Here is a 26,143-nt window from a genome sequence, read left to right as displayed (position 1 = left end):
ACCATGTTAACACTATCGTCCAAGTTCTATTTTCTACCATTACTTATAAATTGTATAATGCATATATATAATGTAGGCTATGAGATTGTATAAGCTTTACTGCTGAATAAATGTTGTTGTTGTTGTTGTTGTTGGTGTAATAATTGATACTACGCGAAAATAAAAAATGTAAGTTTTGCAACGGACACGCTATAGAAAACGAGTGTCACTTTGTACTTGTTTGTCCTTTATATAGAGAAATTAGAAGGAATATTTAAAACTATATTTTCAAAGGTGGCCAACGTTAAATAAATTTGACATTCTAATGCAGTCGGCTAATAAAAAAGACATTATAAACTTTGCATAATATATTTTTAATGCTAATGAAATACGTAATAATATAGACAATCTGTTAAATTTTTTAATAATATCACATAGAATAAAGCATTTTTATTTCTTTCGGTTTAAGTCTTCCGAATTCAATGTAGCTAGTTTTATATCGTTAAAAGTTAAGAAACTATTTTAAAATGCGCAAGTAATTATCAAAAGGTGCCAATGAGTGTCATTTTACACCATATGTGGGCGTTCTACTAATCCGTTATCAAAACAGATGCCGCAAACTGTGAATGACCCTTGACACTTGGATACCCGGTCTGATTAGCGAGTTTTTTGTGTACATGCAAATTCTTTCAACTTCTTATATATTAAAAATAAAAAAAAATAGTTTAAGAGAAAATTAATAATTTATAATGATATATTATGTACTTAATTATATATGTTAAATATTTTAAATATTTGTCTTTTAGCAGTCACTAATCCATATGCGTATATTTATTATATTGTTTAACATAGTAATCAAGAATAACGGTATAACTATATAGTGTGTATGCCACTTTTTGACGACATTGACCGTGTTATACGATTATAACAATGCTCATACCACAACACTCACACAATATCAACACACAACAAATTAATTACTCGTGAAGAAATTCGTATAATTTACACGACTTAAAACACTATATTTCAAACGCCAAATAAAGTCCGGTATACTTACCAATATAATGAATAAAACAAAGCAACTACTATAGACAACTTTGACACATGAACGGGTTATATATTTCTCAATAATTCTGGATCTTATATATATTTGGCCGCCACGTAAGTTTACAACACCTTCATTACTCATTGGTTACACTTTTAGATGCAAACAGAGAGTTCAGAGAAAAATAAATTTTCTTAAACGGATTATTCCTACTTGCTCATTGGCGATAAGTATGCCGACTTTGATTACAAAATTAACGGCGTTTAATTAAAAAACTGAAACATGATCTGCACTGGCGTAAATATGCATACTGATTTCGTTTTCGCACCAGTTAATATATAAAGGCGGGGGGGGGTCATTCTTGAATGAAATGTATGACATAATGTCCGTACAATAATTTCACAACCAAACACCTCAAAAGATATATTGCCGGCTGAGGAATCGAAATCGCGATCCTCGTCACATCTAATGACAATCTAGTCAAGAATTGAACATTATATATTGATTGAAATCCATCAGGGATTTAGTAAGCAGTAATGGTGTGCATGCTTCTAGAGCGCTTTCGGACGTGTTTCCGTGTTTGTCCGCTGTGGCCTCATATCCTCTTGAACTTTAGTATAAAATTTGTGAACAATTAACTAAAAAGAAAATATGATTAAATAGACCTCTGTCATACATGTTAAATTATCAATCGTTTACCTGACATGTTTACTAAACACTAATTTTATTAAATATTTAATTTCTGGTTTTCTTTCATATTATTTTGTCAAAATAATACCTCGCCACGGATATAATATTGCAAATCTAATGATCATTTGACTTCAAATGGTGTATAAAATTATTTTAAAAAGCAATATCAAGGAAATGATTGGTGTAGCATCTTCGGAATAGTTTAAGGCTTTTTAATATCCAAAAATATAGCTTATAATAAATTGGAAATAAAATGTTATGAATTAACGAAATAAAGTTGATAAATTTGTCCACCAATGCTTCTTTGCGTAATTAATCGTTTTATGTGCCCTAGGAGCCATTCCCTGTATTGAACACAAAAATACCACGTAACTGTTAAATAAACTCCGACATTCTTATGTATTATAGTGAAAGGCAATACATTTGTACACGAAGAGGCAATGGGTTCCGTTCTATATGATTGCTATATCGTACTCTGTCTCATTATAAGATCCTTTCGAATGTGACACGGGGTCTTCAACCAAATGGGCGGAACATCACATCAAGTACTGGTATGAGTGCACTGTCCTGTTCTTAACTATTCGTTCTTTTCGCAGTATTTACACCGCATCGCTCGTGAAGTTGAACATGGAAATTAAATGTAATAAACTACCGTATGTAAACAATAGGGATTGAATTCTCGCACATTAGACATTTTTATATTTGATGTAAACAAGGCCTTTGCGCTTGAATGCTGATAATGCATTTGGCATTGTGGACGCCTTGAAAAAGGAAGTTTAAAATGAGAGTACATGTATCTCTAAACATACAAGTTAAAGAAAAATCCCAAATGCTTTTCAACAACTGCAATTCAGTAAAAAGCTCAACTGAGCGTTAAGGTATAACTAGGAACAAATTGATATTTCTTTATTTTAATTAAATATGAAACTCATTATTTAATAAAGGGAAATTGGTTCGGAAAAACCCTAACCCTAATATATTTGTTTCGTTTTGATAGGCAAGTAAAAGATCTGTGAACGTTATCACATCTGTAACACGTGGTTTTGATTAACGTGTTAAAATAAAAAAAATCGCTTAATTCACGATTGTTTACAAAGATAAAGCCTTCAACATATCTTGAAACTTCCACCAGTCTGCGGAAATGATGCATTCAAATAAAATAAGTTTAATTGATATCCGGAGAATGTTCGAACGTGCAGTTAGACATTTTCATCAGAAGCACACTTTCTAAAGCCTCAAAAAAAAATGTGACATTAACCATTGAAAAGGGGGGGGGGGATATCTTTTTTTTTAAGTTCTATCGTTTGTATTACAATAGTCGAAATATAATGGTCACACATGTTAATTGCCTTAAATACATACTAGATAATAAAAAAGCGGACAAGTCTTTGTGAACTCGGCGAGCGATATTTGTCCTGTTTTACGCTTGTTCAAATTTCGTTTTAAACTTTTAGTATGAACCCGGAATATAAACTGAGTGAATCTTATCGAAATACATTTTGAGGAAACGTATTAAGTCATGGTAAAGAGTGAACAACGTTTATGTACTGGATTACAAGCACTCGATATTTTATTGGTCACTTCACACGCAAGACAAACAATAAAACACACGAAAAATTGGTAATGTTATTTCAAGGCAAATTATGCGCATTTTGTGAACTTTAAATACCTGAAAACAGATTGCATAAAGAAATAAGAAAGATTAAAAAGACGCGCGCACACAGACAACTGAGACTTTAAGAGTAAAGATGCCGTTTATCCAGCGGATTGTTGACCCCATTTACGTCAGTCGATGTGGGTCTGAAGCGTTTAAAGTTGACTTTAAAATTGAGTCGGATTGTCTAATTGACGTCACGAACGTAACGCTCATCAATGTGATACGTCAGCTGCTCTCATTACGTCATCACGCCGAGGACATGTTTGTGGCACTGAAAGAGGAGAGTTTAAGTATCACTGATCGACTAAGCGCTCTTGAGCAACGTGTACGGACGTTAACGAACAAGGCAGAGACGCTTACGTTAGGTAAAGCATTAAACACGTTCTCTTGTAGTATAGGTGGTGGCTGATTAATAGTTACGATATAGTAAATATATAACGGGTCAGTATTTATTACGTGTATGCTCAGTAATCTGAAAAAGCTTTCATATGTTGTCCTTTGCTCTAAGCATTGCAGTCTAGAACAAGCAATTGGCACAACATTCGCAATGGTGTTTTTAAAGTCTACTTATTTATCTTATCTTTATCTTTATACCACCAACTATATATATCTCCCCTGCTGCAGAAACTTTAATCGCCCCTTTCAAGTATGTTTATTTGTCTGTCTACGATCTTCCTATTTTAAATTCGCTGTTTAACGCGCGTTGTTTCTAAAAAACGTACGTTTTTTTTATAACTGTAGATTTCCACCTGTTCGAGTCCCACCAAATGTACGTGGAGGCTGAGCAAGAGATCGTGTCACGTGACAGGCGGCCGGCGGCCGTCCGCGACCTCTACAACGCTTGCCAGATGCCACCCGACCTCTCCAGTCTTGATAGATTTAGGTAGCTATTCACTGATTGTATGATGTTACGTTTACAGCCAGAAATGTGAGTGAATCCTTCTTAAGGCCTTTCTTGTTTGTTTCGTGATGCGGAGGATCGGGTCGTCTTCCAGCTGATTTTTAACACACATCCATCTAAACGACCAAACGCGTGAAATCTGAGTGAACTATAGACAGGATTGTCGTCCTTATAAACCTTTGGCTGTACGCATTCGTTTTAAAATATGTAAATTTGGAAAGGGTGCAAAGATGCATACACAGATTAACAAAGAACTTGTATACTGTAAACATACGTCAATCAAGAACGTTTTAACCCTGTTATTATAATACGTTTGAGCCTCGTTCTGGAAACACGGAGCTTTATGCATGTGCGTAAAGTGTCGTCTAAGATTAGCCTGTGTAGTCTGCACAGGCTAATAAGGAACAACACCGCTTTTTTGTAAATTTCATGTAAAGAAAGTCCCATCTTACCGAAAACTAAGATCAGTAGAGTGTCATCCCTAATTCGCATATGCGGACTGCACAGGCTAATCTTGGACAACACTTAACGGACATGTATTAAAGCCCGTTTTCCCACATCGAGTTTTATTTCATTCAGAGATGATGGATTGTCCAGTATGAAGCTCTACTCGAACCCCTCGTTCTTCTTCGACCTCTGGTACTCGCAGGTCCAGGAGGTGGTGGCGAAGGAGAGAGCCAAGGGACATCGGCACCACAAGCAACTGGTAGGCGTGATTTTGTTATAAACATATAAATTGGGACATCGCCATGCCAATACATACCAGAGAGGGGGAGGGAGAGGTCCAAGGGACATCGCAGCGTAACGCAAACGGCTTGCTATCATGTTTCAGCTTCATTTTTATACTAGTCTGCCCAGAAACTCAACGTTTTAGGTTTCTATATAGTAAAGTAAAATATGTAATTATAAAAAGTAAAATATAAGATATACTATACATATACAAAATAGGTATAACCTTTCTAACTCTAGGAATTCGCCTCAGAGTATATTGCGCCTAAGCTTCATTTACATGTTGACGAAGGCGAACTATTCGTCCAGAGTCGTACAGTTATGCTTATTCAATATGTAAAGACACATTTAATTCTGTTAAATGTTATGTTACTGCATCTTAATGCTTTTCAGCACACACAGAATCGCGAGCGGCGCGTGCGAAAGGTGGCGGCGCACGTGCACTACCACTTGGACAAGGAACGCATACAGGGAATGGGGGCCTCAAAGGACAAGCCGGGAGCCATCGAGCACTCGCCTAGCATGGGACAGCGGAAGGAGATGCAAAAGAAGAAGAAGAAGAAACGAGAGGAGAGGTCAAAAGAAGAATATCGAGAGAAGAAGAATAGGAACAGGAAAAGAAGTAAAACGGTCGAAAATGAGACTCACACGAATGAAGGCAACAACGATAAAAGCCAACAGTCCACAGCTTGTTATATTGAAGCGCCTTCACTCGCCGAGAATATACCACCTCCACCCGCATCTTTTATAGAACACACGCTTGGAGGTGCTTTGATTAAGGCTCAGTCGCATAACGACTCCCTTCCTGTGGTCAATGTCACGCCCGAATGTGCACAACCTGTTACGGATCGAAATATAAGTACAACTGAAGCTGATACTGGTATAAACATTAACCACTTCGAAGTTGAGGCAGATTCACGACAAAACATGTGTCCTGCAACGAACCACAATGCGATTCCTCGAGTCGCTCTCGTAGCACGGTTGGCAGTTGGACAAGTTTCGTACAAACAGGTCAACCGGAAGTCGCGTGCATTGTGTGCGATCGCATCAAACTCACAACCGGACGACGACGAAACCTGTTCAAACGATAACAGTGTGTCGATCACCGGTCTGCCTCTTCCACCCCCGCCAAGTTTTCTGTTGAACGATTCCATATCGGAAGAGGATGAACAAGTAATAGATGATTTCATTCCACCACCACCGGAACCACTCTTCGTTTATGATGATGAACCCATCCCAAAAGCGATCCCGCCACCAATATTTGAACCATTGCCCGAAGACGATTGCATGAGAGTTACACCAGCAGTCAACATAAAGTCCAGTGTTAGATTTCCGCCTCCACCGCCAATTCGCTTCGAGTCCCAAGACAAAATATCCAGCAAAGGAAACAAAACTAGTGTTTGCAGTAAAAAGGAATCACTTAAATCACCACCCCCGCCACCATCTCAGCGGTTGGATTCCAAAGTGCCAGCAAAAACAACATCAGTCGGGCTTACTAGCACATCGACCCAACTACCACCACCACCACCGCCGTCACTTGTCCGCGCAGACAAAAACGCCGAACGGATACCCCAACCTGGCGGCAAAACTTCTACCGGAAGTGTTCCCTCGGCGACGCATGTACAAACTCCACCGCCTCCGCCACCACTGATGGGCGCTCTTTTGGTTCGGCAAGACAAGCAAGACAGCCTCCAGGCTCGTCGATGTCGTGTCGCGTCCACGTTCTTTGATTTATCAGACAACCCCCCGCCCGTCATTAGATCCAGTGGACGACCTAATATGCTGTCCTTACTAAGTGATATAAGATCAGGTACAGTGGTACACAATCAGCTCATAAGTGCTGTCGTTGGGGGACTGGGTTAAATACACATTAGCGAGCTATGCAGTGTTAAATAAATTATACAATTGAGCCGCGCTCTGTGAAAACGGTGTTTAATGCATGTACATAAAGGATAAGCGAAGAAGAATCTTCCTTTAAAGGAAATTACCATAAAAACGGAAAGTGTCGTCCCTGATGAGATGTGCGGGCTGTAAAGTCTAATCTTGGACGACATTTTGCGCATGTGCATTAAGCCCCGTTTTCCCATAGCGCGTCTTAGATTAGGTTTATCAAGCACGACACGATATTAAAAGCACGCATGCTTATGCTTTGCATCGTCTAAGCGATTGTTTTCGATAACATTTATCTGCATTGAACATTAATATGTTCAAAGTCTATGTTATCGTTAGGTTACCGTTGTCATGATTAAACATTCAAAACATGATTCTCTTTAAGTAAATAAAACTTGACGGTGTGTCGGGTATATAGTTTGAAAAGAAAAAAGCCAGCATATATTTCATGTTTCAGGCATATTTTTGGCTCAATATATTAACAACTTTCCTTAGATTTAATTGAAGCAATTTCATGAGTAGGTAAGAAAATCCTGAACCACGTGGCGGCACCAGAACCTTCCGTGGCGCTTCGGAAATGCGTTGGAGGCGGCGTGCAGGCGGCCATGATGGCGATGATAGACGCGAGGCGGCCCGCTATTGGAAGTAGCGACGAGGAGAGCAATTCGTCCAGCAGCGATTGGGAATCCGATGTACGCTCATCGCTGGTGTTTAACAATTTAAGCTGTAGAACACAGCTTTTGCACTACAGTTGTCCGTGAACACAGATTTTGCAATATGAAAGTCCGTAGAACACAGCTTTTTCAAAAGAGTAGTCATTAGAACACAGCTTTTGCAATGCAGCTTTTGTATAGAACAGTAAATATAACACAGCGTTTGCAAAACAGGAATCCATAGAACACAGCTTTTGCAAAACAGGAGTCCGTATAACACAGCTTTTGAAAAACAGCAGTCTGTGGAACACAGTTTTTTCAATACAGCAGTCCGTAGAACACAGCATTTGCAATACAGAAGTTCGTAGAACACAGCATTTACAATAAAGTAGCCCGTAAAACACAGTTTTGCAATACAGCAGTCTATGGAACACAGGTTTTGCAATACAGCAGTCCGTAGAACACAGCTTTTGCAATACAGAAGTTCGTAGAACACAGCATTTACAATAAAGTAGCCCGTAAAACACAGTTTTGCAATACAGCAGTCTGTAGAACACATCTTTTGCAATATAGCTGTCCGTCGAGCATAGCTTTGTCAAAACAGGAGTCGTAGAATGCAGCTTTTGCAAAACAGCAGTCCATAGATCACAGCTTTTGAAAAACAGCAGTACGTAGAACACAGCTTTTGCAAAACAGAAACTATATGATAAGCACTACTATTATTTTTTATGGATTTAAATGCGTTTTTATTGCAAAGATGTAAATTTATAACTATCTCTGCTCGATTTATTTTCAAGCATATTTACTATGCTTCTTTAACTCATACTTGTACTGCTTAGATTTATTGAAATACAAAGTTAATAGTTTTCAACATAGTGCGGAGGTAAATCTATTTACATGTTCCCCGATAGCATGTGAGTAGATTATGCGTTGGTTATAATGAATTTAAAAAAAACAAGCTTATGTTGGAATAATAATTGTTTATCGGTCACTACACGACTGAATAGTTGTTATGCGTAGTAATCGAACCAGGAAGCCGTACGGCCGGTTGATCTTCTAATCTACGGATCAGAGCGAAACAGGGTAATTTTGCCGAAAAACACGGATAGTGCCAACATGTGTTTAGTTGTAAGATTCACAACAGTACGTTTTTTATTTGTCGATAAAAAGAAAGTTAAAATGAAAAATTAGAAAATATAAGCAAAATTATCTTCGAGATTGATTGGTACGAATAAAACACTGAACTTAGACTAAAAGTACCGTATTAATTTTGTTATACTTTGTATACTTTAATTGGTTGCACTTGTTGATAAACACAGGTTTTTATGTTTGTACATTTCAGTCGTAACACAAAGCTGGATTCAGAGGCACCGACTCGAGCCTCGAGATGGAAGACTCCTCAGCTCGCACAGACTCATCCATATCACTTATGTGTAAAATGTTATAAATGAGACACAGCCATTAAGCAGTGATTTAATATTTATTTTTACGAGCTATATTTGACTCAATTTTACAATAAAATGAAAATATGGCAAATGTTGTATGCTTCGTATAACTCGTTTAAATGCTAAACTGGTTTTATTTCCAAATACTTACCTAAGTACAAGTATTTACGTGTATGTATAATTCCCATTAACCAAATTATTTGTTGTTGGTGTGGGTGTATAATAAAGTTTCTAGTTTTAACAGTTAAAGTTTTAACAGTTACACAGTCTGCAAATCCATAGATTGTGTGTGTGTTCCTTTATATCAGCCGGAGCGTGTATACTTGTGTGGTAGCTGTTCGGTTGGCGCAGTAGTTGATACCCGCGCATCTCACCTAGATGACACGGGTTCGATCCACTTTCAAGGGGCATGAGAGCATGGTTGGTGGTCGCCATACCATACTGGCGGGGTTTCCTCCAAGTACTCCGGCTCACCCGGACCACACCAAATATTAGTTATCTCTCAGTAAACAAATTCAATATATGGAAATTGCGGCCATAATTTATCATTCTTCTTATTTTCCTGAGTAAACTTAAAGTTGATTGTCACGGTTTCTGTGCAAACTCTACCCAGAATTAAGCCTCTAGCTCGGAATTACCACGTTAACTTTCAGATACAAATATGGATGGTAATCGTATTGAAAAGCGTAAGAATTAATAGATATACTGACGATAAATGAACATTGGTTGATGCCTTTCCGGAGGTCTGCCGGCATCTGGAAGGGGCCCGCATAGTCGCCGTCGAAATTGTACAAATTCGTACGAACACAGCCATTCAAATGACACGTCCCCTGGCAGTCGAACGGTATCTGAACGCAAATGGACCCAATTGCCTTTGTAATTTAAACCTCGACACAACAACATTAGTTTGAGTGATAAATTACGAAAGCATCCCTGTCATTCGGACACATTTCTAGGTCTATATGAATTATGAATCCCATTTGAATAAATTAATTTATTGTTTGATATTCACTATTACAATAATTCGAGATTTGTGAAGCGGGACAGCACTCGAATCAGTACCCATAGGTCTTTGTGGATCCCATCTCTGAAGAATGGCTTACGGTTGAGATCTCCTTGTAAGCTGGCTGAGATCTCGTTGCTTTAAGGGTAAGGTTTCTACCTATAGGACGCACCGAGAATGTGCGGAAGAAATCCTCCCCCATAGCAGCAGTGAACATGTAAAGCTCACAATACCAATAACTTGACGGTAAATCATTAAAGTATTTAAACATGACAGGGGAATTCGTGCGCGTATTATACAATGGCGTTAGGATAGGTTGTTCTTCATTTGTTTTTTAATTTACTGTTTGTGTTAATTAATCACACAACGTTTTTTTTTCTGACAATCTTTGTGTGATTCCAGAAGCAATTTCAATAAAACACTAAAAACAATAAAACACGTAATGTTATATATATATTTTATGTTAAAACACACTGTTTGTTAACACATGTAATTATCATATATAGCGTTACGATATTTTGATTGCATTAATTTCGAGACAGAAAACAATTTAAAGGGGCCTTTTCACAGATTTTGGCATTTTTTAACTTATTCATTAAATGCTTTATATCGATAAATGTAAACATTGGATCGTAAAAGCTCCAGTAAGAAATCAAGAATAAAATTTAAAAAAGGAAAAGAACATTGTCCGGACCAGGTTTCGAACCAGTGACCCCTGGAGTCCTGCCAGAGTCCTGAAGTAAAAACGCTTAAGCCTACTGAGCTATTCTGCCGAGTACATATACTTGAAGTATTTTATACCTTATATAAGCAATTTTCGTAGTTTCACAAAATTTAACGACAAAAACAGAACTCTCCAAATTATTCCATCGTTTCGCGTTGCAACGCTTTATAATTTTTAGGTTTTAAAATCGTCAAAAGATGCATATAATGGCTATATTAGACCATGGTAAATGTTCAGTATAACTGTTTCCTCACAAATATCATAAATAAAACGAAAATTTGCGAATCTGAAACAACTTTTTTCAATTTTGTCAATTTACCAAAGCGTGAAAAGATCCCTTTAAAATGATAGTGCTTTATCTCGAAGTAAAATATGTTTCATAATGTATGATTGGATATTCGCTCGTGCTGGTCACTGAAATAATATGTACTGAATGTGGGCCATTACCATAACACATATCTTTCACTTTAAACTCTAAACAGTTTTGTAATCAATGTTCTAAATGATAAAATCGTCGAGCACAACATACCAATATGTTTTATCAACACACACATTTCCACGAATGACGATGTCATGAGCGAACTTATCAATACGTACTTAAACTGCTCTCTTAGGTCTTGATAATACACAATAAGCTACGAAGGCACAGGGACAGTCACAGGTATGAGATTTAAAAAAATATATAATATGCATATTATTTGCATGTTCTATCGTCACTGATTATTAGTTGTTTCTTTCATGTTTGAGTCGAAATAAAAACAGCTGAAATGGCATCAGGAGACCACCACCATGGTAAAACGAAAGTGGTTTATCAATTTAATCCTGCCGACTATGGTCCGTTCAACGTTTTGGACGGCGACCACTTCAACAACTTCACCGGCGGAAGCTACTATATGACAACTCCAAAAGAGGATAACATCATGCTGTATCGACTTTATGGAGGAAATGCTACTGCCGAGGGTCAGTATTGGACTCTTGAGCCTAGACAAGGCAATGACGGATATCGACACGACGCTGCTGTATTGAAACCATGGAACACACTGGAGCACGCCGTGGAGCTTATCGTCCCCAGGGGTGTCCATATGTACGAAGGGTTTGTTGGGCGCCAAAAAGGTTACCTTGGCGGTGGGTGGCAGGTATTCATTCCTAGAGAGGTCGTCAAAAGTCTGTTTAGAATGCAGCACAATACTGAAAACAAAAAGGTGAAAGACCAGGAGATGGAAGCGATAAAAAAATTCCAAGAGCAAAAAAGGAAGCTATGGGAAAATAAGTTGAACAAGCACATGGAGTCAAACGCGTTTGCAAAAGGAAGCTTTTTGCGGCAACTGCCCTCCGACGTCAGCCGATTTTTAACGCTGAAATCGGGTGACTCGTCGTCCGGAGAAAAAGTGAAAGAGGGCAAGTACCTCCTTCATCGCGACAGCGTCCCAAGAATCGGCGGAGGAAGAATCAACGTCAGTATTTCAGTGAAGATTGAGTTTGTAAGAAGCGAGACCCAAACATGCCAGTCTGATAAAGCTATTGTTACGACAATTACAAACTATTACAACCGAATTACTATTATCGAAGAAACGGTGAGCTAAAGACTTCTTACAAATATTACAACATACATGTACACAGAGATTTCCTGTCAAATAAATTGTATCAGAGACGTAGATAACAAGTCTCTGAATGATTGCTTGTTGGTTTGATGATTGAGCAATTTAAAAACGTGAATGAACAGATATACATGTATAACTAAGGTGATTGTATCATGTAAACTTTGCTGTTGCTAATTATAAAGTGTACACTTACATATTACCAATTTTTTCGCATGTTATATACAAATAGCGTTGAACTCTTAATAGTATTGGAACTATTTGTAAAAAGATGGCTTTGTTTGAATAGTAAAATCTTAAGAGGCTAATATGGAAAATTATTCTTAATTGGTATTTGATTTATCATTAAATTTTTACTTCACACACAGGTTTTGTTTTTTTACTACTACGGTTAAATATGTGTGTTTGTTTTATGGAGAAAATCAAGTTATCACCATAACATTCCCCGCGGACATGGGAGTAACTGAACTGAACAGAAATATAACATTTAATAAGTAGTAACATTTATGTCAATGAAAAGAAAATTTATAACCACTATGCATAAGCCAACTACTGGTAAAGAGCAAACTGTTTCCGTTGCGTTGGACGGTTGCTTGCTGGTTTGGTTTGAACAGAATTTATCTATATACAAGAGTTGTCAGAAGACAGAGCGCTCGACTTTTCGAGTGATTGACAGTATAGCGTAAGCCATCATGGGGAAATTGTTCATATTCAATAATGTCAAGGTAATATAGTAATATTTTAACTGGAAGAGGACCATAATTGAATCATATTGAGCACTAATGTTTTAAAAAAGTGGTACATTATAGACGATTCTGAGTTTAGGTATATTTTCCACAAGCTATTGAACATTTGGAAAGACATAAAACAAACTAATAAGATTATATTTCAAATTTGATAGCAATAGCTTGGTTGGGATGGTTGGACGGTCTTTCAAAAATAAAATAATAAAAATAAATATTTGTGTTTTTTTACCATGTTTAAAACAAATCTTTTTGTGTGTATGGGGGGGGGGAAGGGGAATACTGTGGGGGTGTGGTCATTTATTAGATGATATTTCAAAAATAAGGGAAAAAAAGGAAAAAATAATATAAAAAAAAAAAATTTTTTTTTGGGGGGGGGGGGGGATTTTGGGGTGGGGTGTGGGGGATGGTTTGGGTGGAGTCCATTGAATTATACCAGGTAAGTGTTGTTTTGTGAAAGTATGTATCAAATCTGATCATAAATAAAGAAGTTATGGCAATTAAAGCAAAATTTATTTATTTGACCTTGAGATTTGAGGTCATTTAAAGGTCAAGGTCAAATTCAACTTGCTAGGTACAGTAATACTGTCAGTATCCTTATGATAGTATGAAAGTATTTGAAGTTTGAAAGCAGTAGCCTTGATACTTTAGAAGTAAAGTGCATCTAAACACAACATTTAACAAAATATTCAAAGTTACTAAGTAAAAATAGGCCATAATTCCGTAAAAATGCCAACCAGAGTTATGCATCTTGTTCTGTACAGTCCCCTTATGATAGTTAGCGAGTGTTCCAAGTCTGAAAGCAATAGCTATGATACTTTAGGAGTTAAATGGACCAAAACACAAAACTTAACCAAAATTTCAATTTTCTAAGTATAACAGGGGCCATAATTCTGTCATAATGCCAGTCAGAGTTACATAACTTTGCCTGCACAGTCCCCTTATGATAGTAAGTAAGTGTTTGAAGTATGAGAGCAATAGCTTTGATACTTTAGGAATAAAGTGGACATTAACACAAAACTAAACAAAAAATTTAATTTTCTAAGTATAAAATTGGGCATAAAAATAAATCTGACAGAGTTATGCACCTTGACCTACACAATCGTCTTGTTGTCATAAAGAAGTATTCCCAGTTTGAGTTAATTATCTTTGATAGTTATTTGACTTTATAAAAAAACTTAAACCAATGGCGATGCCGACACTGGGGCAAGTAGTATAGCTCTAATTTTTCTTCGAAAAGTCGAGCTAACAAGAGGGACATGATGACCCCAAACATCCAAATTTAAGGTACAATAATTGTTGAAGATTTCACCTTTGACCTCATTTTTTTACATCATGTGACCCAGTAGAATTTGACCTTGATTTGATATTAATATTCAGGTTAAATTTTATCGTAATTAGGTCGCACATAGATTTTATATTAACTTGTCTTCTAGAATGTGAACAATGTATTCCTAGCTTTGAACCAGTGATCTAGTTTTGATTACACTTGAACCGAAATCTAACATTGCCATATATATTGTCAAGATAAACATTCTAACAAAGTTGAAACATATTTTTTTTGGTGAATATGCATAGAGGAGCAGTGACCTAAAAGTTGACAACACCCATGGCGGGCATAAACCGCCTTATTAAAACTGTAAACAGAACATTTAATTCGAGAAAAATCAATAATACAAAACACACTGATTATCATAGAACATCAAAACTGCTTTGTTGAAAGAAACTGCTATGTTCTTGGCATTTAGTTGAATCCAGTCAGCATTTTTCTGAGCCAAGTTGACATAATGTTGGGTCAAGTTTGCTTAACGTTGATTCCAGTTTTTATTCTGTAGTCAAGCTGGTTCATTCAAGTTAGTATTGTGTTGAGTCAAAATGGCATGTGTGGTAAATTTGACATAATGTTGGGTCAAGATGGCATAATGTTCAGTTCAGACACCTAGTTGAAACAAGTTGATGTGATGTTGAGTTCAGCTGACATATGATAAGAGTTGATTTGGCATTAAGTTGTGTCTATATGACAATAGGTTTAGTTTTGTCGTGTCAAAAACAGGTTTATGGAATAAAAATGTCATTATAATTGTTTAACCTGACATTGGATTGAGTCAAATTGGCATTATGTTTAGCCAAAAGCAAATGTTTAGTGGTATTTACTTAGGTCAAGTCGGTGTACTTTAAAGTTGAGTTCCAGAAAAAAAAACATTTGCCAATAAAATTCACTATTAAGAATATGTTTCCTATTTTTGGTTCATGCTACAAACAGGCAAGTGGTACAGCAACTTGTCATCAGTTTATGTTCTCTATGGTTGGATTGTTCGAGGCATAATAATACAATACGTTATATTGAATGAAGAGTTCAAAACAGAAACACTACACTACAATGACTTTACAAAAATAATAAAAAACAAGAGCTGTCTGCATGTGAAGACATATGCCCCCGAAAAATGCTTTTTTGAAACCTAAACGCACATTTCGACACCTAAACGCGGACCCTAAGTTCAAGGTCAAGGGGGTCAAAATGTGTGTTTGTATGGAAAGGCCTTCTTCATATACATATGCATACCAAATATGGAGGTTACATCTGAAGGGACATAGAAGTTATTAGCATTTTTCGAAACCTAAACGCAAAAGTGTGACGGACAGACAGACGCATGGAAGGACAGTGTGAATGCTATATGCCACCCTACCGGGAGCATAAAAACACATGTATGATTTTTGATAAAGCCTTATGCTGAACTAACTCAATCTGATGCCGACATTACCGTACATGACGTCAACTTGACTGAACCTCATGCTAACTTGACCAAACATCGTGCAAATGATCCAATATATTACAAACATAAATCAACATAATAAAAACTAGTTTCAACCTTAAACAAACTTGACCCAACACAATTTTTACTTGACTTAAAGTCTTTACATAATGCACATAATGCAACCCTATTCAAACTTGACCAGACGTTATGTTAGCTAGACTTACACTTGATTGGTCATTATAGGCTCAGGTACTACTTAAAATACCCTTTGGCACTCAACTAAGTACCCGGGGTATGGAAAATGTACAAAAAATATGGCTGGTGCCTTTACGCGTATTTTCCATATGCTGGGTACATTGTGGCAAGCTTAAAGGGATCTTTTCACGGTTTGTTAAATTGACAAAATTGAAAAAAGTTGTTTCAGATTCGCAAATTTTCATTTTAGTTATGATATTTGTGAGGAAACAGTATTACTGAACATTTACCATAGTCCAATATAGCCATTATATGTATCTTTTGACGATTTGAAAACCTAAAAATTATAAAGCGTTGCAACGCAAACGATTGAATAATTTGGAGAGTTCTGTTGTTGTCGTTTAAATTTACAAAACTACGAAGATTGCTTATATAAGGTATAAAAGACATAAAACTGTGTATACCTGGCGGAATAGCCGAGAGGGCTAATGCGTTTTTACTTCAGACTAACTCCAGGACTCCGGGGGTCACTGGTTCGAGCCCTGGTACCGGCTACATTTATTTCCTTTTTTAAATTTTATTCTTGATTTTTTACTGGAGCATTTAAGATCCAATGTTTACATTTATCAATATAAAGCATTCAATGACAAACTTCAAAATATGCCAAAATCTGTGAAAAGGCCCCTTTAAGAATACCCAGAGTACTATTAAGTAGTACCTGAGCTGAAAAAGACCAATTGAGCTAGACTTACTAGTACCCTGATTACTTTACCCAATAAGGACAATTTTGATCAATCTTGGGTTAATTGAACTCAACTTGGCATCTACTATAACGAACATAATGCCAATTTCACTCAACCAAACTTTTTGCTTTTTGAACAAATAAAATATTAACTTGACTCAACATAATGCATTTGACTCAACCTAATGCAATCTTGACTACAAATCATGCTACTTTCACCAAAAAGACTCAATCTCAGTCATATCAACTTGAACCAACTCAATGCCTGCATCACTCAACCTCACCAATACAAACTACTATTTCTATCCAACATTATGACATTTGGACCACAAAAATGTCAACCAAAAGACAACGTGACTCAGCCTTATTCTATTTTTACTGCACACTATGCCTGTTTGAGCCAACATAATGCCATCTTTACTCAACACTCTTACCAGGTGTTCGTTGAATCTTGTCCGGAAGTGATGTTAGCAGGTACACTGTTGCAAATCAATATGAGACAAACTAAGAACAATGCTTTACATAAAGAAAATGACACTTCAATAAAATTACACTTTTTATTTATTTTTATACATAACTATGTCTTAATAGCTAATATTGCTTTCTTTTTCGACTTTTTCTTTTTCTCTTTGAAGCGGTCCGTGGCATCCATAAAGAACACAGTGTCCTCAGACTGCTCAATGTCCCGCTGTATGAACTGCAGGCCAGCAAGATTAAAACCAACTCGGTCCTGAAAAATTGAACAAGGGCTGTTTGTAAAACATGCATGCCCCCCATATGGGCTGTCCGTTGTACTGGCAGCCATTGTGTGAATACGACTTTTGTCACTGTGACCTTGACCTTTGACCTAGTGACCTGAAAATCAATAGGGGTCATCTGCGAGTCACGATCAATGTACCTATGAAGTGTCATGATCCTAGGCAAAAGCGTTCTTGAGTTATCATCCGAAAATCATTTTACTATTTCGGGTCACCGTGACCTTGACCTTTGACCTTGTGACCTCAAAATCAATAGGGGTCATCTGCGAGTCATGATCAATCTACCTATGAAGTTTCATGATCCTAGGCATATGCGTTCTTGAGTTATCATCCGAAAATCATTTTACTGTTTCGGGTCACCGTGACCTTGACCTTTGACCTAGTGACCTGAAAATCAATAGGGGTCATCTGCGAGTCATGATCAATCTACCTATAAAGTTTCATGATCCTAGGCATATGCGTTCTTGAATTATCATCCGAAAATCATTTAACTATTTCGGGTCCCAGTGACCTTGACCTTTGACCTAGTGACATCAAAATCAATAGGGGTCATCTGCGAGTCATGATCAATCTACCCATGAAGTTTCATGATCCTTGGCATATGCGTTCTTGAATTATCATCCGGAAACCATTTTACTATTTCGGGTCACCGTGACCTTGATCTTTAACCTAGTGACCTCAAAATCAATAGGGGTCATCTGCAAGTCATGATCAATGTACCTATGAAGTTTCATGATCCTAGGCCCAAGCGTTCTTGAGTTATCGTCTGACAACCACCTGGTGGACGGACGGACCGACCGACCTACCGACCGACCGACCGACATGAGCAAAGCAATATACCCCCTCTTCTTCGAAGGGGAGCATAATAATTACTAGGCATTACTAGGTGAAACTTACTGGTACTTGATTACAAAAAAGTTACACTTACACTTAGTCATTATAACATAATAACAGGTTACACTTTCTAAGTAATATTCATCAGGTTACACACATACTTAATAAGAAACACTAAGAAACATACACAGTAAGACCCTCATTGTTAGACTAACTTAATCCCTACTTACCAGGTTATGGTAACATTAACTAAGTACAGTTAATAAGTTACATTTACTAAGTTACATTCATCCAGTTACACACATATTAAGTCATACTTTCAAGGTAATACTAAGTATGAAACACAAAAGGCTAAACTCACTAAATCCCTACTTACAAGGTAATGGTGGCACTAACAAGGCTACAATCAATAGGTTACACTCACTCTGAGCTGTGACAGTCTGTCCGGTGTAGCCTTCCTCATGTGGTCGATGACAGTCAGCAGCTCTGAGCAGGAGGTAATCTGTCCATGGTGAACCCTTGAACCAAACAATTCATATGAAATGCTCTCTGGTAAAACCTGACTTAATTCGTCTGCACAGGCTAATCAGGGCCAACATTTTTCACTTTTGCAGAATATTTTGTTCAAAGGAAGTCTATTTTAAACAAAAGTCCATTATAGGCGGAAAGTGTCCTCCCAGATTAGCCTGTGTGTATTGTACATGCAAATCTGGGACAACACTTCACACACAGGGTGAGGCTCTATGATGTCATACATATCATGTTTGCTATCCAACATGATAGAGAATATGTGGTTGGTGCCGAGATGGAGAAAGTTTATCCGGTGAGGCTTAGAAAAATAAAATAAGAAGCTAGCCCTATTTTTCTTTTTCAGGCCGAACCGGATAAACTTTCTCCTCTCGGCACCAACCATGTATTAGATTTATCCTGCTTCATGCCGTTGACACATTTTATAAAAAACAAATGATAAATTGACATAACAATATAATTATTCTTGTGGAGCCTCCTACATGTACACAAAATTCCTGACGACCGAATAACTACCGATTGTTTCACGTAAAAAATAGTTCCACTTTAAAATGTTCCTTTTAATACTTTCCTATTGAAAATATGAGAAGAAATAAAAAACGAATCGAGAATGTAATATTTTTCTTGGTCTACAATTACGATAGCAGCTGATATTGGTAAAATACTACACCCTTGTGTAGTGTATTGGAAATGTTACACTCAACTATGTGTCACAGCGTGCGTAGGAATACACTACTTACTGTTGACCGGAGATAGGAAAATTTATTCAACCCTGCTTTATTAGGTCAATGTTTGCAACAGAGGCAGGATAAAACCGAATACCTGATAAAGCTATTTAATTTAGCATAACTTACATGCATAAATTGTGCAATTCTTTACTTTATTTTTATTCGTGCATGGGTTTTACTGGATAATAAGCAGCATAACAATAATTTAGCTGGATATTTATGTATTTACTGAAATTGTAACTTAGGAATTGTGTGCAAATATACTCAGATGAAAAGTGCACTGAGAATTACAGATACGTAAATCATTCTAAGTATTGAAACTTGTTTCATTCTTTATAACTGTTGAGGAATCAACTTTAAGCTTACAACTCAATAGTATGTTTAAATGAGCCATAATTATTTCTTTATATATATTTGCACACAGGTTTTACAACATGTGTTCTGCAACAAATTATATCTTCTGTTTTTACAGTGGAAGGGGTGGGTTGAACAGAATACAAGCTATGTACTAAATGGGTCCTACTAGCTGAACAAGGGGGCATTACCTATATGAGCCTACTAGCTGAACAAGGGGGCACAACCTATATGAGCCTACTAGCTGAACAAGGGGGCACAACCTATATGAGCCTACTAGCTGAACAAGGGGGCACAACCTATATGAGCCTACTAGCTGAACAAGGGGGCATTACCTATATGAGCCTACTAGCTGAACAAGGGGGCACAACCTATATGAGCCTACTAGCTGAACAAGGGGGCACAACCTATATGAGCCTACTAGCTGAACAAGGGGGCACAACCTATATGAGCCTCATTCTGATTAAACAGGTCTTATGGGATTTACACTTTTGGCTTTAAAGGAAGTCTCTTTGTAATGAAAATCCATTGTGGAAATTGCTGTCCTTGATAAGTATGTGCTGACTGCACAGCCTAATTTGGGACGACACTTTACGCACATGCCTACCTTAGCAGAAAGAACAGGCATCTACAGTTGAGTTCCACATCCCAGCCTGCGGTGATGAACTCGTCAAGCAGTTTGAGCAGCTCTATCACGTACTGGAACGGAAGCACCAGCAATGCCTCCTCTAGTTCGCTGAAATCGTCATAGCAACTAGCATAAAGTGTTTTGTCATCTGTTTATCATTGCCATAGTAACGAGCATGCAACGTTTTATTACTTGTTTACCATTTTCATAGCATGTTATAAGTTTATCATCATGATAACAACCAGCATGAAAAGTTTTATTATCTGTTTATCATTGTTATAACAAACTGGCATATGTTTTATTTTCTGTTTATCAATGCCATAGCAATCAGCATAAAACATTTTATTTACTGTTTGTAATTGCCATAGAAACCTAAGTACAATCTTTTGTTATCCGTTAATAATTGTAATAAAAACTAGCATACATGTAAACAGATTTGCTATCCAATAATTATAATATATCAGAGATTGAAATGAGCAGTAGACCACTGGCCAACAGCCCTCAGTGCCCGTCAAAGTCTGCAAGCACTGGGACAAAGCCAGTAAAACTGCACAAGGTCTAAAACTTATTTCACAGCCCTTGTGGTTGGTAACAGTTAAACATTTACAACCCTTGTGGAGAATAATGGTTTGGGGATTTCGCAGAGACTTGGTCCCTTAAAGTAAAGCTGGTCCCATAGTTTTTCTAAGGCAACTCATACATCCTCAGGGTCTGCACATGTATTAGGGTGGAAAACTATGCCAAACAAGATAATTTAAAATTGTTTAATATCTATGTTTGACATTTTCACTATTATATATTCCTCAGTAAAGATAATAATTGTGTGTTTATATAAATTTGATCAAATTTCATAGTTTCTTTTTATTAAACTTCCTTTACATTAACGCAGCTATTGACAAAAGCACTATTAATCATCTGGTGCACAATTAATCATCGGTGAACAATTAATCATCTGGTGATCAATTATTGATCTGGTGATCAATTAATCATATGGTAATCAATTAATCATCTGATGATCAATTAATCATCTGGTGGTCAATTAATCATCTGGTACACAACTAATCATCTTGTGATCAATTAATCATATGTTGAACAATAAATAATCTGGTGCACACACCTGGATTTCACCTTCCGCAACACAAGCTGCACATATTTCTCTGGAGTTGGGGCATTGAATGCCTGCATCATAGGATGTGGGTCCGGTTCTGAAATCTGAAAGGCATACACACGTAGAAGGTAGTTGTACTTGATTAAACGATTTTTATAAAACCTGATTACTTGTTACTTGCCAATATTACCGTAGAAGAAAAAAATAATGTTAAAATCTTGTTAGCCAAGCAAACTTCCATCATATCACACAAATATTAAACAAAACATGTAAGAATCAAAATAATAATGTTTACTGCCCAATAAACAATTCCTTGAGGTTCTAAAGCATGGCTTGGACAATCCAACACAAAAGCAATTTAAGATCAATTCAAATGCATACAAAATGTGTATCGTTATTTTACAACTATTTTAAGAACTCTGAACAATTTTGAGGCATGAATATTTAAGCATCTGGCTTATGACCTATTGATTAAATTGCAGTGAATTGTAACCATAAACTGTTTACAGACAGATGAAAAACCCACAATTTTAATCAACCTAAATAACAAGCAGTTAAACATGTACTTTTAAAGGGGATTTTAAGTGTATGTACCAACCTTATTTAGAGGTAATAGATCGCTCTGGGAAAACAGGGCTTAATGCAAGCGCATAAAGTGTGGTGCCAGGTTAGCCTGTGAATTCAGCCATCACACTTGACCCAGATGCATTATTTAAGCACCGTTTACTCATAGCCGCTCATTTGCTTGTATGAACATGAACGCATGCTATATTTCATATCAACTCTTAAATAATATCCATACAGCTTATTCATACTACCTTTCTGCCTGACTGCGCCTCCAGGCGGTAGACTGACCACTTGTATTTCTCTTCCTTGTACACATCGATGGCTTCCATCAGTCTCTCAGCCTGTAAACAACAAGGAAAACATATGAGCCTTCCTCTGGGAAAACAAGGCTTAATGTATGTGCTTAAAGCGTCATCCCAGATGAGCCTGTGCAGTCTGCACAGGTTAGTCAGGGACGCCACTTTCTGCCTAAAGATGTTTGCAAAAACAGTTTTTTAACAATTATCTCACATGTTTAGTGTGGATACCTATATACTACGCTGTAAGGACAATAGATTTCTGGACTGCTTAAAGGGACCGTTTCACAGATTTTTGCATGTTTTGAATGTTGTCATGTAATGCCTTAAATTGATAAATGTAAACATTGGATCTAAATAGTTAAAGTATAAAACAAAAATAAAATTAAAGCGGGTATATACGATTTTTTATATGTGTTTAATTGTAATATATTGATAAAATATGTTACAATAACACAAAATAGGCAAGAAAAATTATACATTAAAGCCGAATTTCATAAAATGCAGCTAAGACAAATTAGCGCCCCGAGCCGATAGTGACGTACATATTTTCCTACAATAACCGAAGCATTCGTCTTTGTATTATAAACTGTTAAACTACGAGGGGTGTTCCAGAAGTTCGTGGATTTTCGCTATAACTTATTAGTTTGCTGGTAAAAGTCAATGAAATTTACATATTATACAAACCAATTATCACGGACTTTATATATAAGCTAAAAATGCATGAATTCCATAAAGCGCGTTTGAAACGCGTTGCCATAGAGACCTCAGTAACGACATGCGGCGCACCCGTGTATTTTATTATAAGTATGAGCGTTACGCGAATTTAAATTTGGTTTAAATGCCGTTGATAAACAGAATTTACGGCAAATTTCACGTTACAGCGCCTAAGTCCTCCTTACAGCCCGGATTTGGGCCCTATGGACTTCCGCGTCTTCCCAGAAGTTAAATCACAGTTGCACGGTATTCGCTTTGCAAGTAAACAGGAACTTACAGTTGCAGCAAAGCGAATCGTGTCAACTTTTGAGGCTGACTGGTATAGAGACACTTTTGACAAGTGGATTTCCCGACACATCAAGTGCAATCGCGTTGGAGGTGATTATGTGGAAAAGATTTGACAGTTGTTAACTTCATAACGTCATTGACGTTGAACAAAAACGTTACACGTGCGTCGGTGTGCGCATTGTGCACATGTTTAAATCTCTGATATATATTTATTGTTTTATGTATTTCCATGATATTTGGAGAGTAGATTTGGAAAGGACGAAATATTCTTAATATGCTATTTGTTTGTCCATTTATGTTACCAAATGAAAGTTATAGCGAAAATCCACGAACTTCTGGAACACCCCTCGTAAGTTTAGATGCACATCATACATGTATGGTATACAAGCTGGCGAATTCGGCTGTACAGCCGTTTTCAATTTCAGAATTAAATATCTGGCTTATTTCGCATTTTTCGACACATGTTCTTCTTAACTTTTATTTTAATTTACATTGAAATATATATATAATAAGTTTTTTTACACAGTTTATATGAATTCATAAATATTTGACAAAATCGTATATACCCGCTTTAAAGAAAGAAAAAAAAAGTAATCTACAGTAAACCACTGACCCTTGGAGTAAAAGTCTAGCGCTAAAAAAACTAGGCCATCTGTGCTAACGAATCATAGAATGTGTATTTTATTCCTAACATAAACGTTTCTCCTCATGTCACAAAATATAAAGATAACAGAACTTTCCAAATTGAACAAATATTAACAAAATGTTGTTTCATCCTCTATGGGATGTGACATACTGTTAAATCTCACTAACAACATGAACAGCATAATCAGGAATATATTTAATGCATACTATATTACAACAATGCAGCACATATCAAACGTTAACTTACTGCTTTCACAGTTTCCACAGACTTCTTGCCAGCCAGTCCCGTCTCTGTGTTTGTTTCCCCTGGAACCTGGAACATGTAATTTAATGGTTGACCACAGTTGGTATTTTGTGTGCGTCTGTTGTATTTTTTGTATTGATAAACACATGTGATTTCTGGGCTTAATGCATGTGCTTAAAGTGTTGTCCTACATTAGCCTGTGCAGTCTGCACAGGCTTATCAGGGACAACACTTTACGCCCAGAATGGACTTTCATTTAGAAGTGATTTTCTTTAAACGAAAAATTCCATAAAAGTGAAAAGTGTCGTTCTTGATTAACCTGTGCAGAATGCACAAGCTAGCCTATGTTGACACTTTACGCACTTGCATTTAGCCCATGTTTTCCAAAATGAGGCACATACAATCGAAAAAACATCTGTAGCACATCAAAACAAATTAGAGCTTTGTCACAGACGTGACGAATACCCCCACATGCCGCATTGACACAGAATATCTTGCATGTTGTCTTCAAATAAAACAGCGGAAACCATGCTGAATGTTTAAAACGCACTAAGTGACCTCGTGACCTAGTTTTTAACCCGGCATGATCCATATCGAACTTGACCTAGACATCATCTAGATACAACATCTGACCAAGTTTGGTGAAGATCGGATGAAAACAACTTGAATTAGAGAGCGGACACTAAATACGAACCGATAGACCGTCTGACCAACCGACCGACAGACAGACAAGCCCACTCCTATGTACCCCCTAAATTTCGTTTGTGGGGGGATAAAAATTCAACAGAGACGAAAATACAAACTGTGGTTAAACATTCAATTAAAATGTAAAAAAAATATGATCATCAAGCAGGTAAAGCATAATTTTGCACAACCATTCCTTTCAAAATATTGCACTTTGAATTTTATCATAGATGCTAATAAATTTGTTGACATTGTTTGCTTAAAAAAACACAACAACTCTAAACATACTTGTCAATATATATAAATGACATAATATGGATGAATTATATGCCAACATTTTGATAACCCCCCTTCCCCACTCATATAAGCATTTTGATGCGTTTGTTGTCCCTAAGAAAATCAAATTATAGACCTTTCATACTTTATTCAAATTTTAAAGGCTTCATTTTCAAACCAAATTTATTGATGAGCAGCAAACAGCATAAAACCTGAACAATATGCCAGTTACTTTCAGGCTGTTCCGGTTTTATGCTGGTTTCATATAGCCATTTTCATTTTGTTTCAGAGCGGAAAGGGTAAACTGATTAACCCCAAGAAGAACCCCCGGTTTCCATAGTTACCACAGCCTCTCCTTCCTGTCCCAATGTGTTCTCAAACTCCTTCTCCCTCTCCTGCAACAGACATATACACATATATTAGCATCGCTCTGAGAAAAATGACTTTAAATGCATGTGCATAAAGTGTTGTCCCAGATATACCTGTGCAGTCTGCACAGGCTAATCAGGGACGACACTCTCTGCCTTCACGACATTTTTTTTAAGGTGGTCTCTTTTTAATGATAATCCAGTAAAGGCATAGAGTTGGTCCTGATTAGCCTGTGCAGACTGCATAGGCTAATCTTGGATGACACTTTATGTACATGCATTATGCCCCTTTTTCCCCAGAGCTTGGCTCATATATTAACACAATACATGCTATAAATGTAAGAAATAATATAAAAATTGACAGCAAGCT

General features: G+C 36.9%; 3 protein-coding genes across 3 annotated transcripts in view; 2 read left to right on the top strand and 1 right to left on the bottom strand.

The window, feature by feature from the left end:
• The first annotated feature begins 3,165 nt into the window (after positions 1 to 3,165).
• On the top strand, positions 3,166 to 9,238 carry LOC127852258 (uncharacterized). The gene is made up of 6 exons (XM_052386150.1): positions 3,166 to 3,736; positions 4,113 to 4,254; positions 4,852 to 4,978; positions 5,395 to 6,811; positions 7,414 to 7,583; positions 8,887 to 9,238. The coding sequence occupies exons 1-6, from the start codon at positions 3,463 to 3,465 to the stop codon at positions 8,890 to 8,892; spliced, it is 2,136 nt and encodes a 711-aa protein (XP_052242110.1). The 5' UTR covers positions 3,166 to 3,462; the 3' UTR covers positions 8,893 to 9,238.
• A 1,983-nt stretch (positions 9,239 to 11,221) lies between these two features.
• On the top strand, positions 11,222 to 12,391 carry LOC127852259 (uncharacterized). The gene is made up of 2 exons (XM_052386153.1): positions 11,222 to 11,377; positions 11,464 to 12,391. The coding sequence occupies exon 2, from the start codon at positions 11,484 to 11,486 to the stop codon at positions 12,297 to 12,299; it is 816 nt and encodes a 271-aa protein (XP_052242113.1). The 5' UTR covers positions 11,222 to 11,377; positions 11,464 to 11,483; the 3' UTR covers positions 12,300 to 12,391.
• Positions 12,392 to 17,293: 4,902 nt separating this feature from the next.
• The window catches only part of LOC127852261 (WD repeat-containing protein 3-like), a 45,451-nt gene continuing 36,601 nt past the window's right edge, over positions 17,294 to 26,143 (bottom strand). Inside the window, exons 18-24 of the mRNA XM_052386155.1 lie at positions 25,750 to 25,800; positions 24,449 to 24,514; positions 22,507 to 22,596; positions 21,698 to 21,792; positions 20,560 to 20,688; positions 18,767 to 18,860; positions 17,294 to 17,480 (exon numbers count right to left, since the gene is read on the bottom strand). Of these exons, the coding sequence (XP_052242115.1) occupies positions 17,328 to 17,480; positions 18,767 to 18,860; positions 20,560 to 20,688; positions 21,698 to 21,792; positions 22,507 to 22,596; positions 24,449 to 24,514; positions 25,750 to 25,800 (678 nt within the window). The 3' untranslated portion in view covers positions 17,294 to 17,327. The remainder of the gene's footprint in view (positions 17,481 to 18,766; positions 18,861 to 20,559; positions 20,689 to 21,697; positions 21,793 to 22,506; positions 22,597 to 24,448; positions 24,515 to 25,749; positions 25,801 to 26,143) is intronic.

Source organism: Dreissena polymorpha, chromosome 12, assembly GCF_020536995.1.
Source record: "Dreissena polymorpha isolate Duluth1 chromosome 12, UMN_Dpol_1.0, whole genome shotgun sequence".
NCBI lineage: Eukaryota > Metazoa > Mollusca > Bivalvia > Myida > Dreissenidae > Dreissena > Dreissena polymorpha.
Note: the sequence above shows the minus strand (reverse complement) of the source record. Positions and strands in the feature narration are given on the sequence as shown.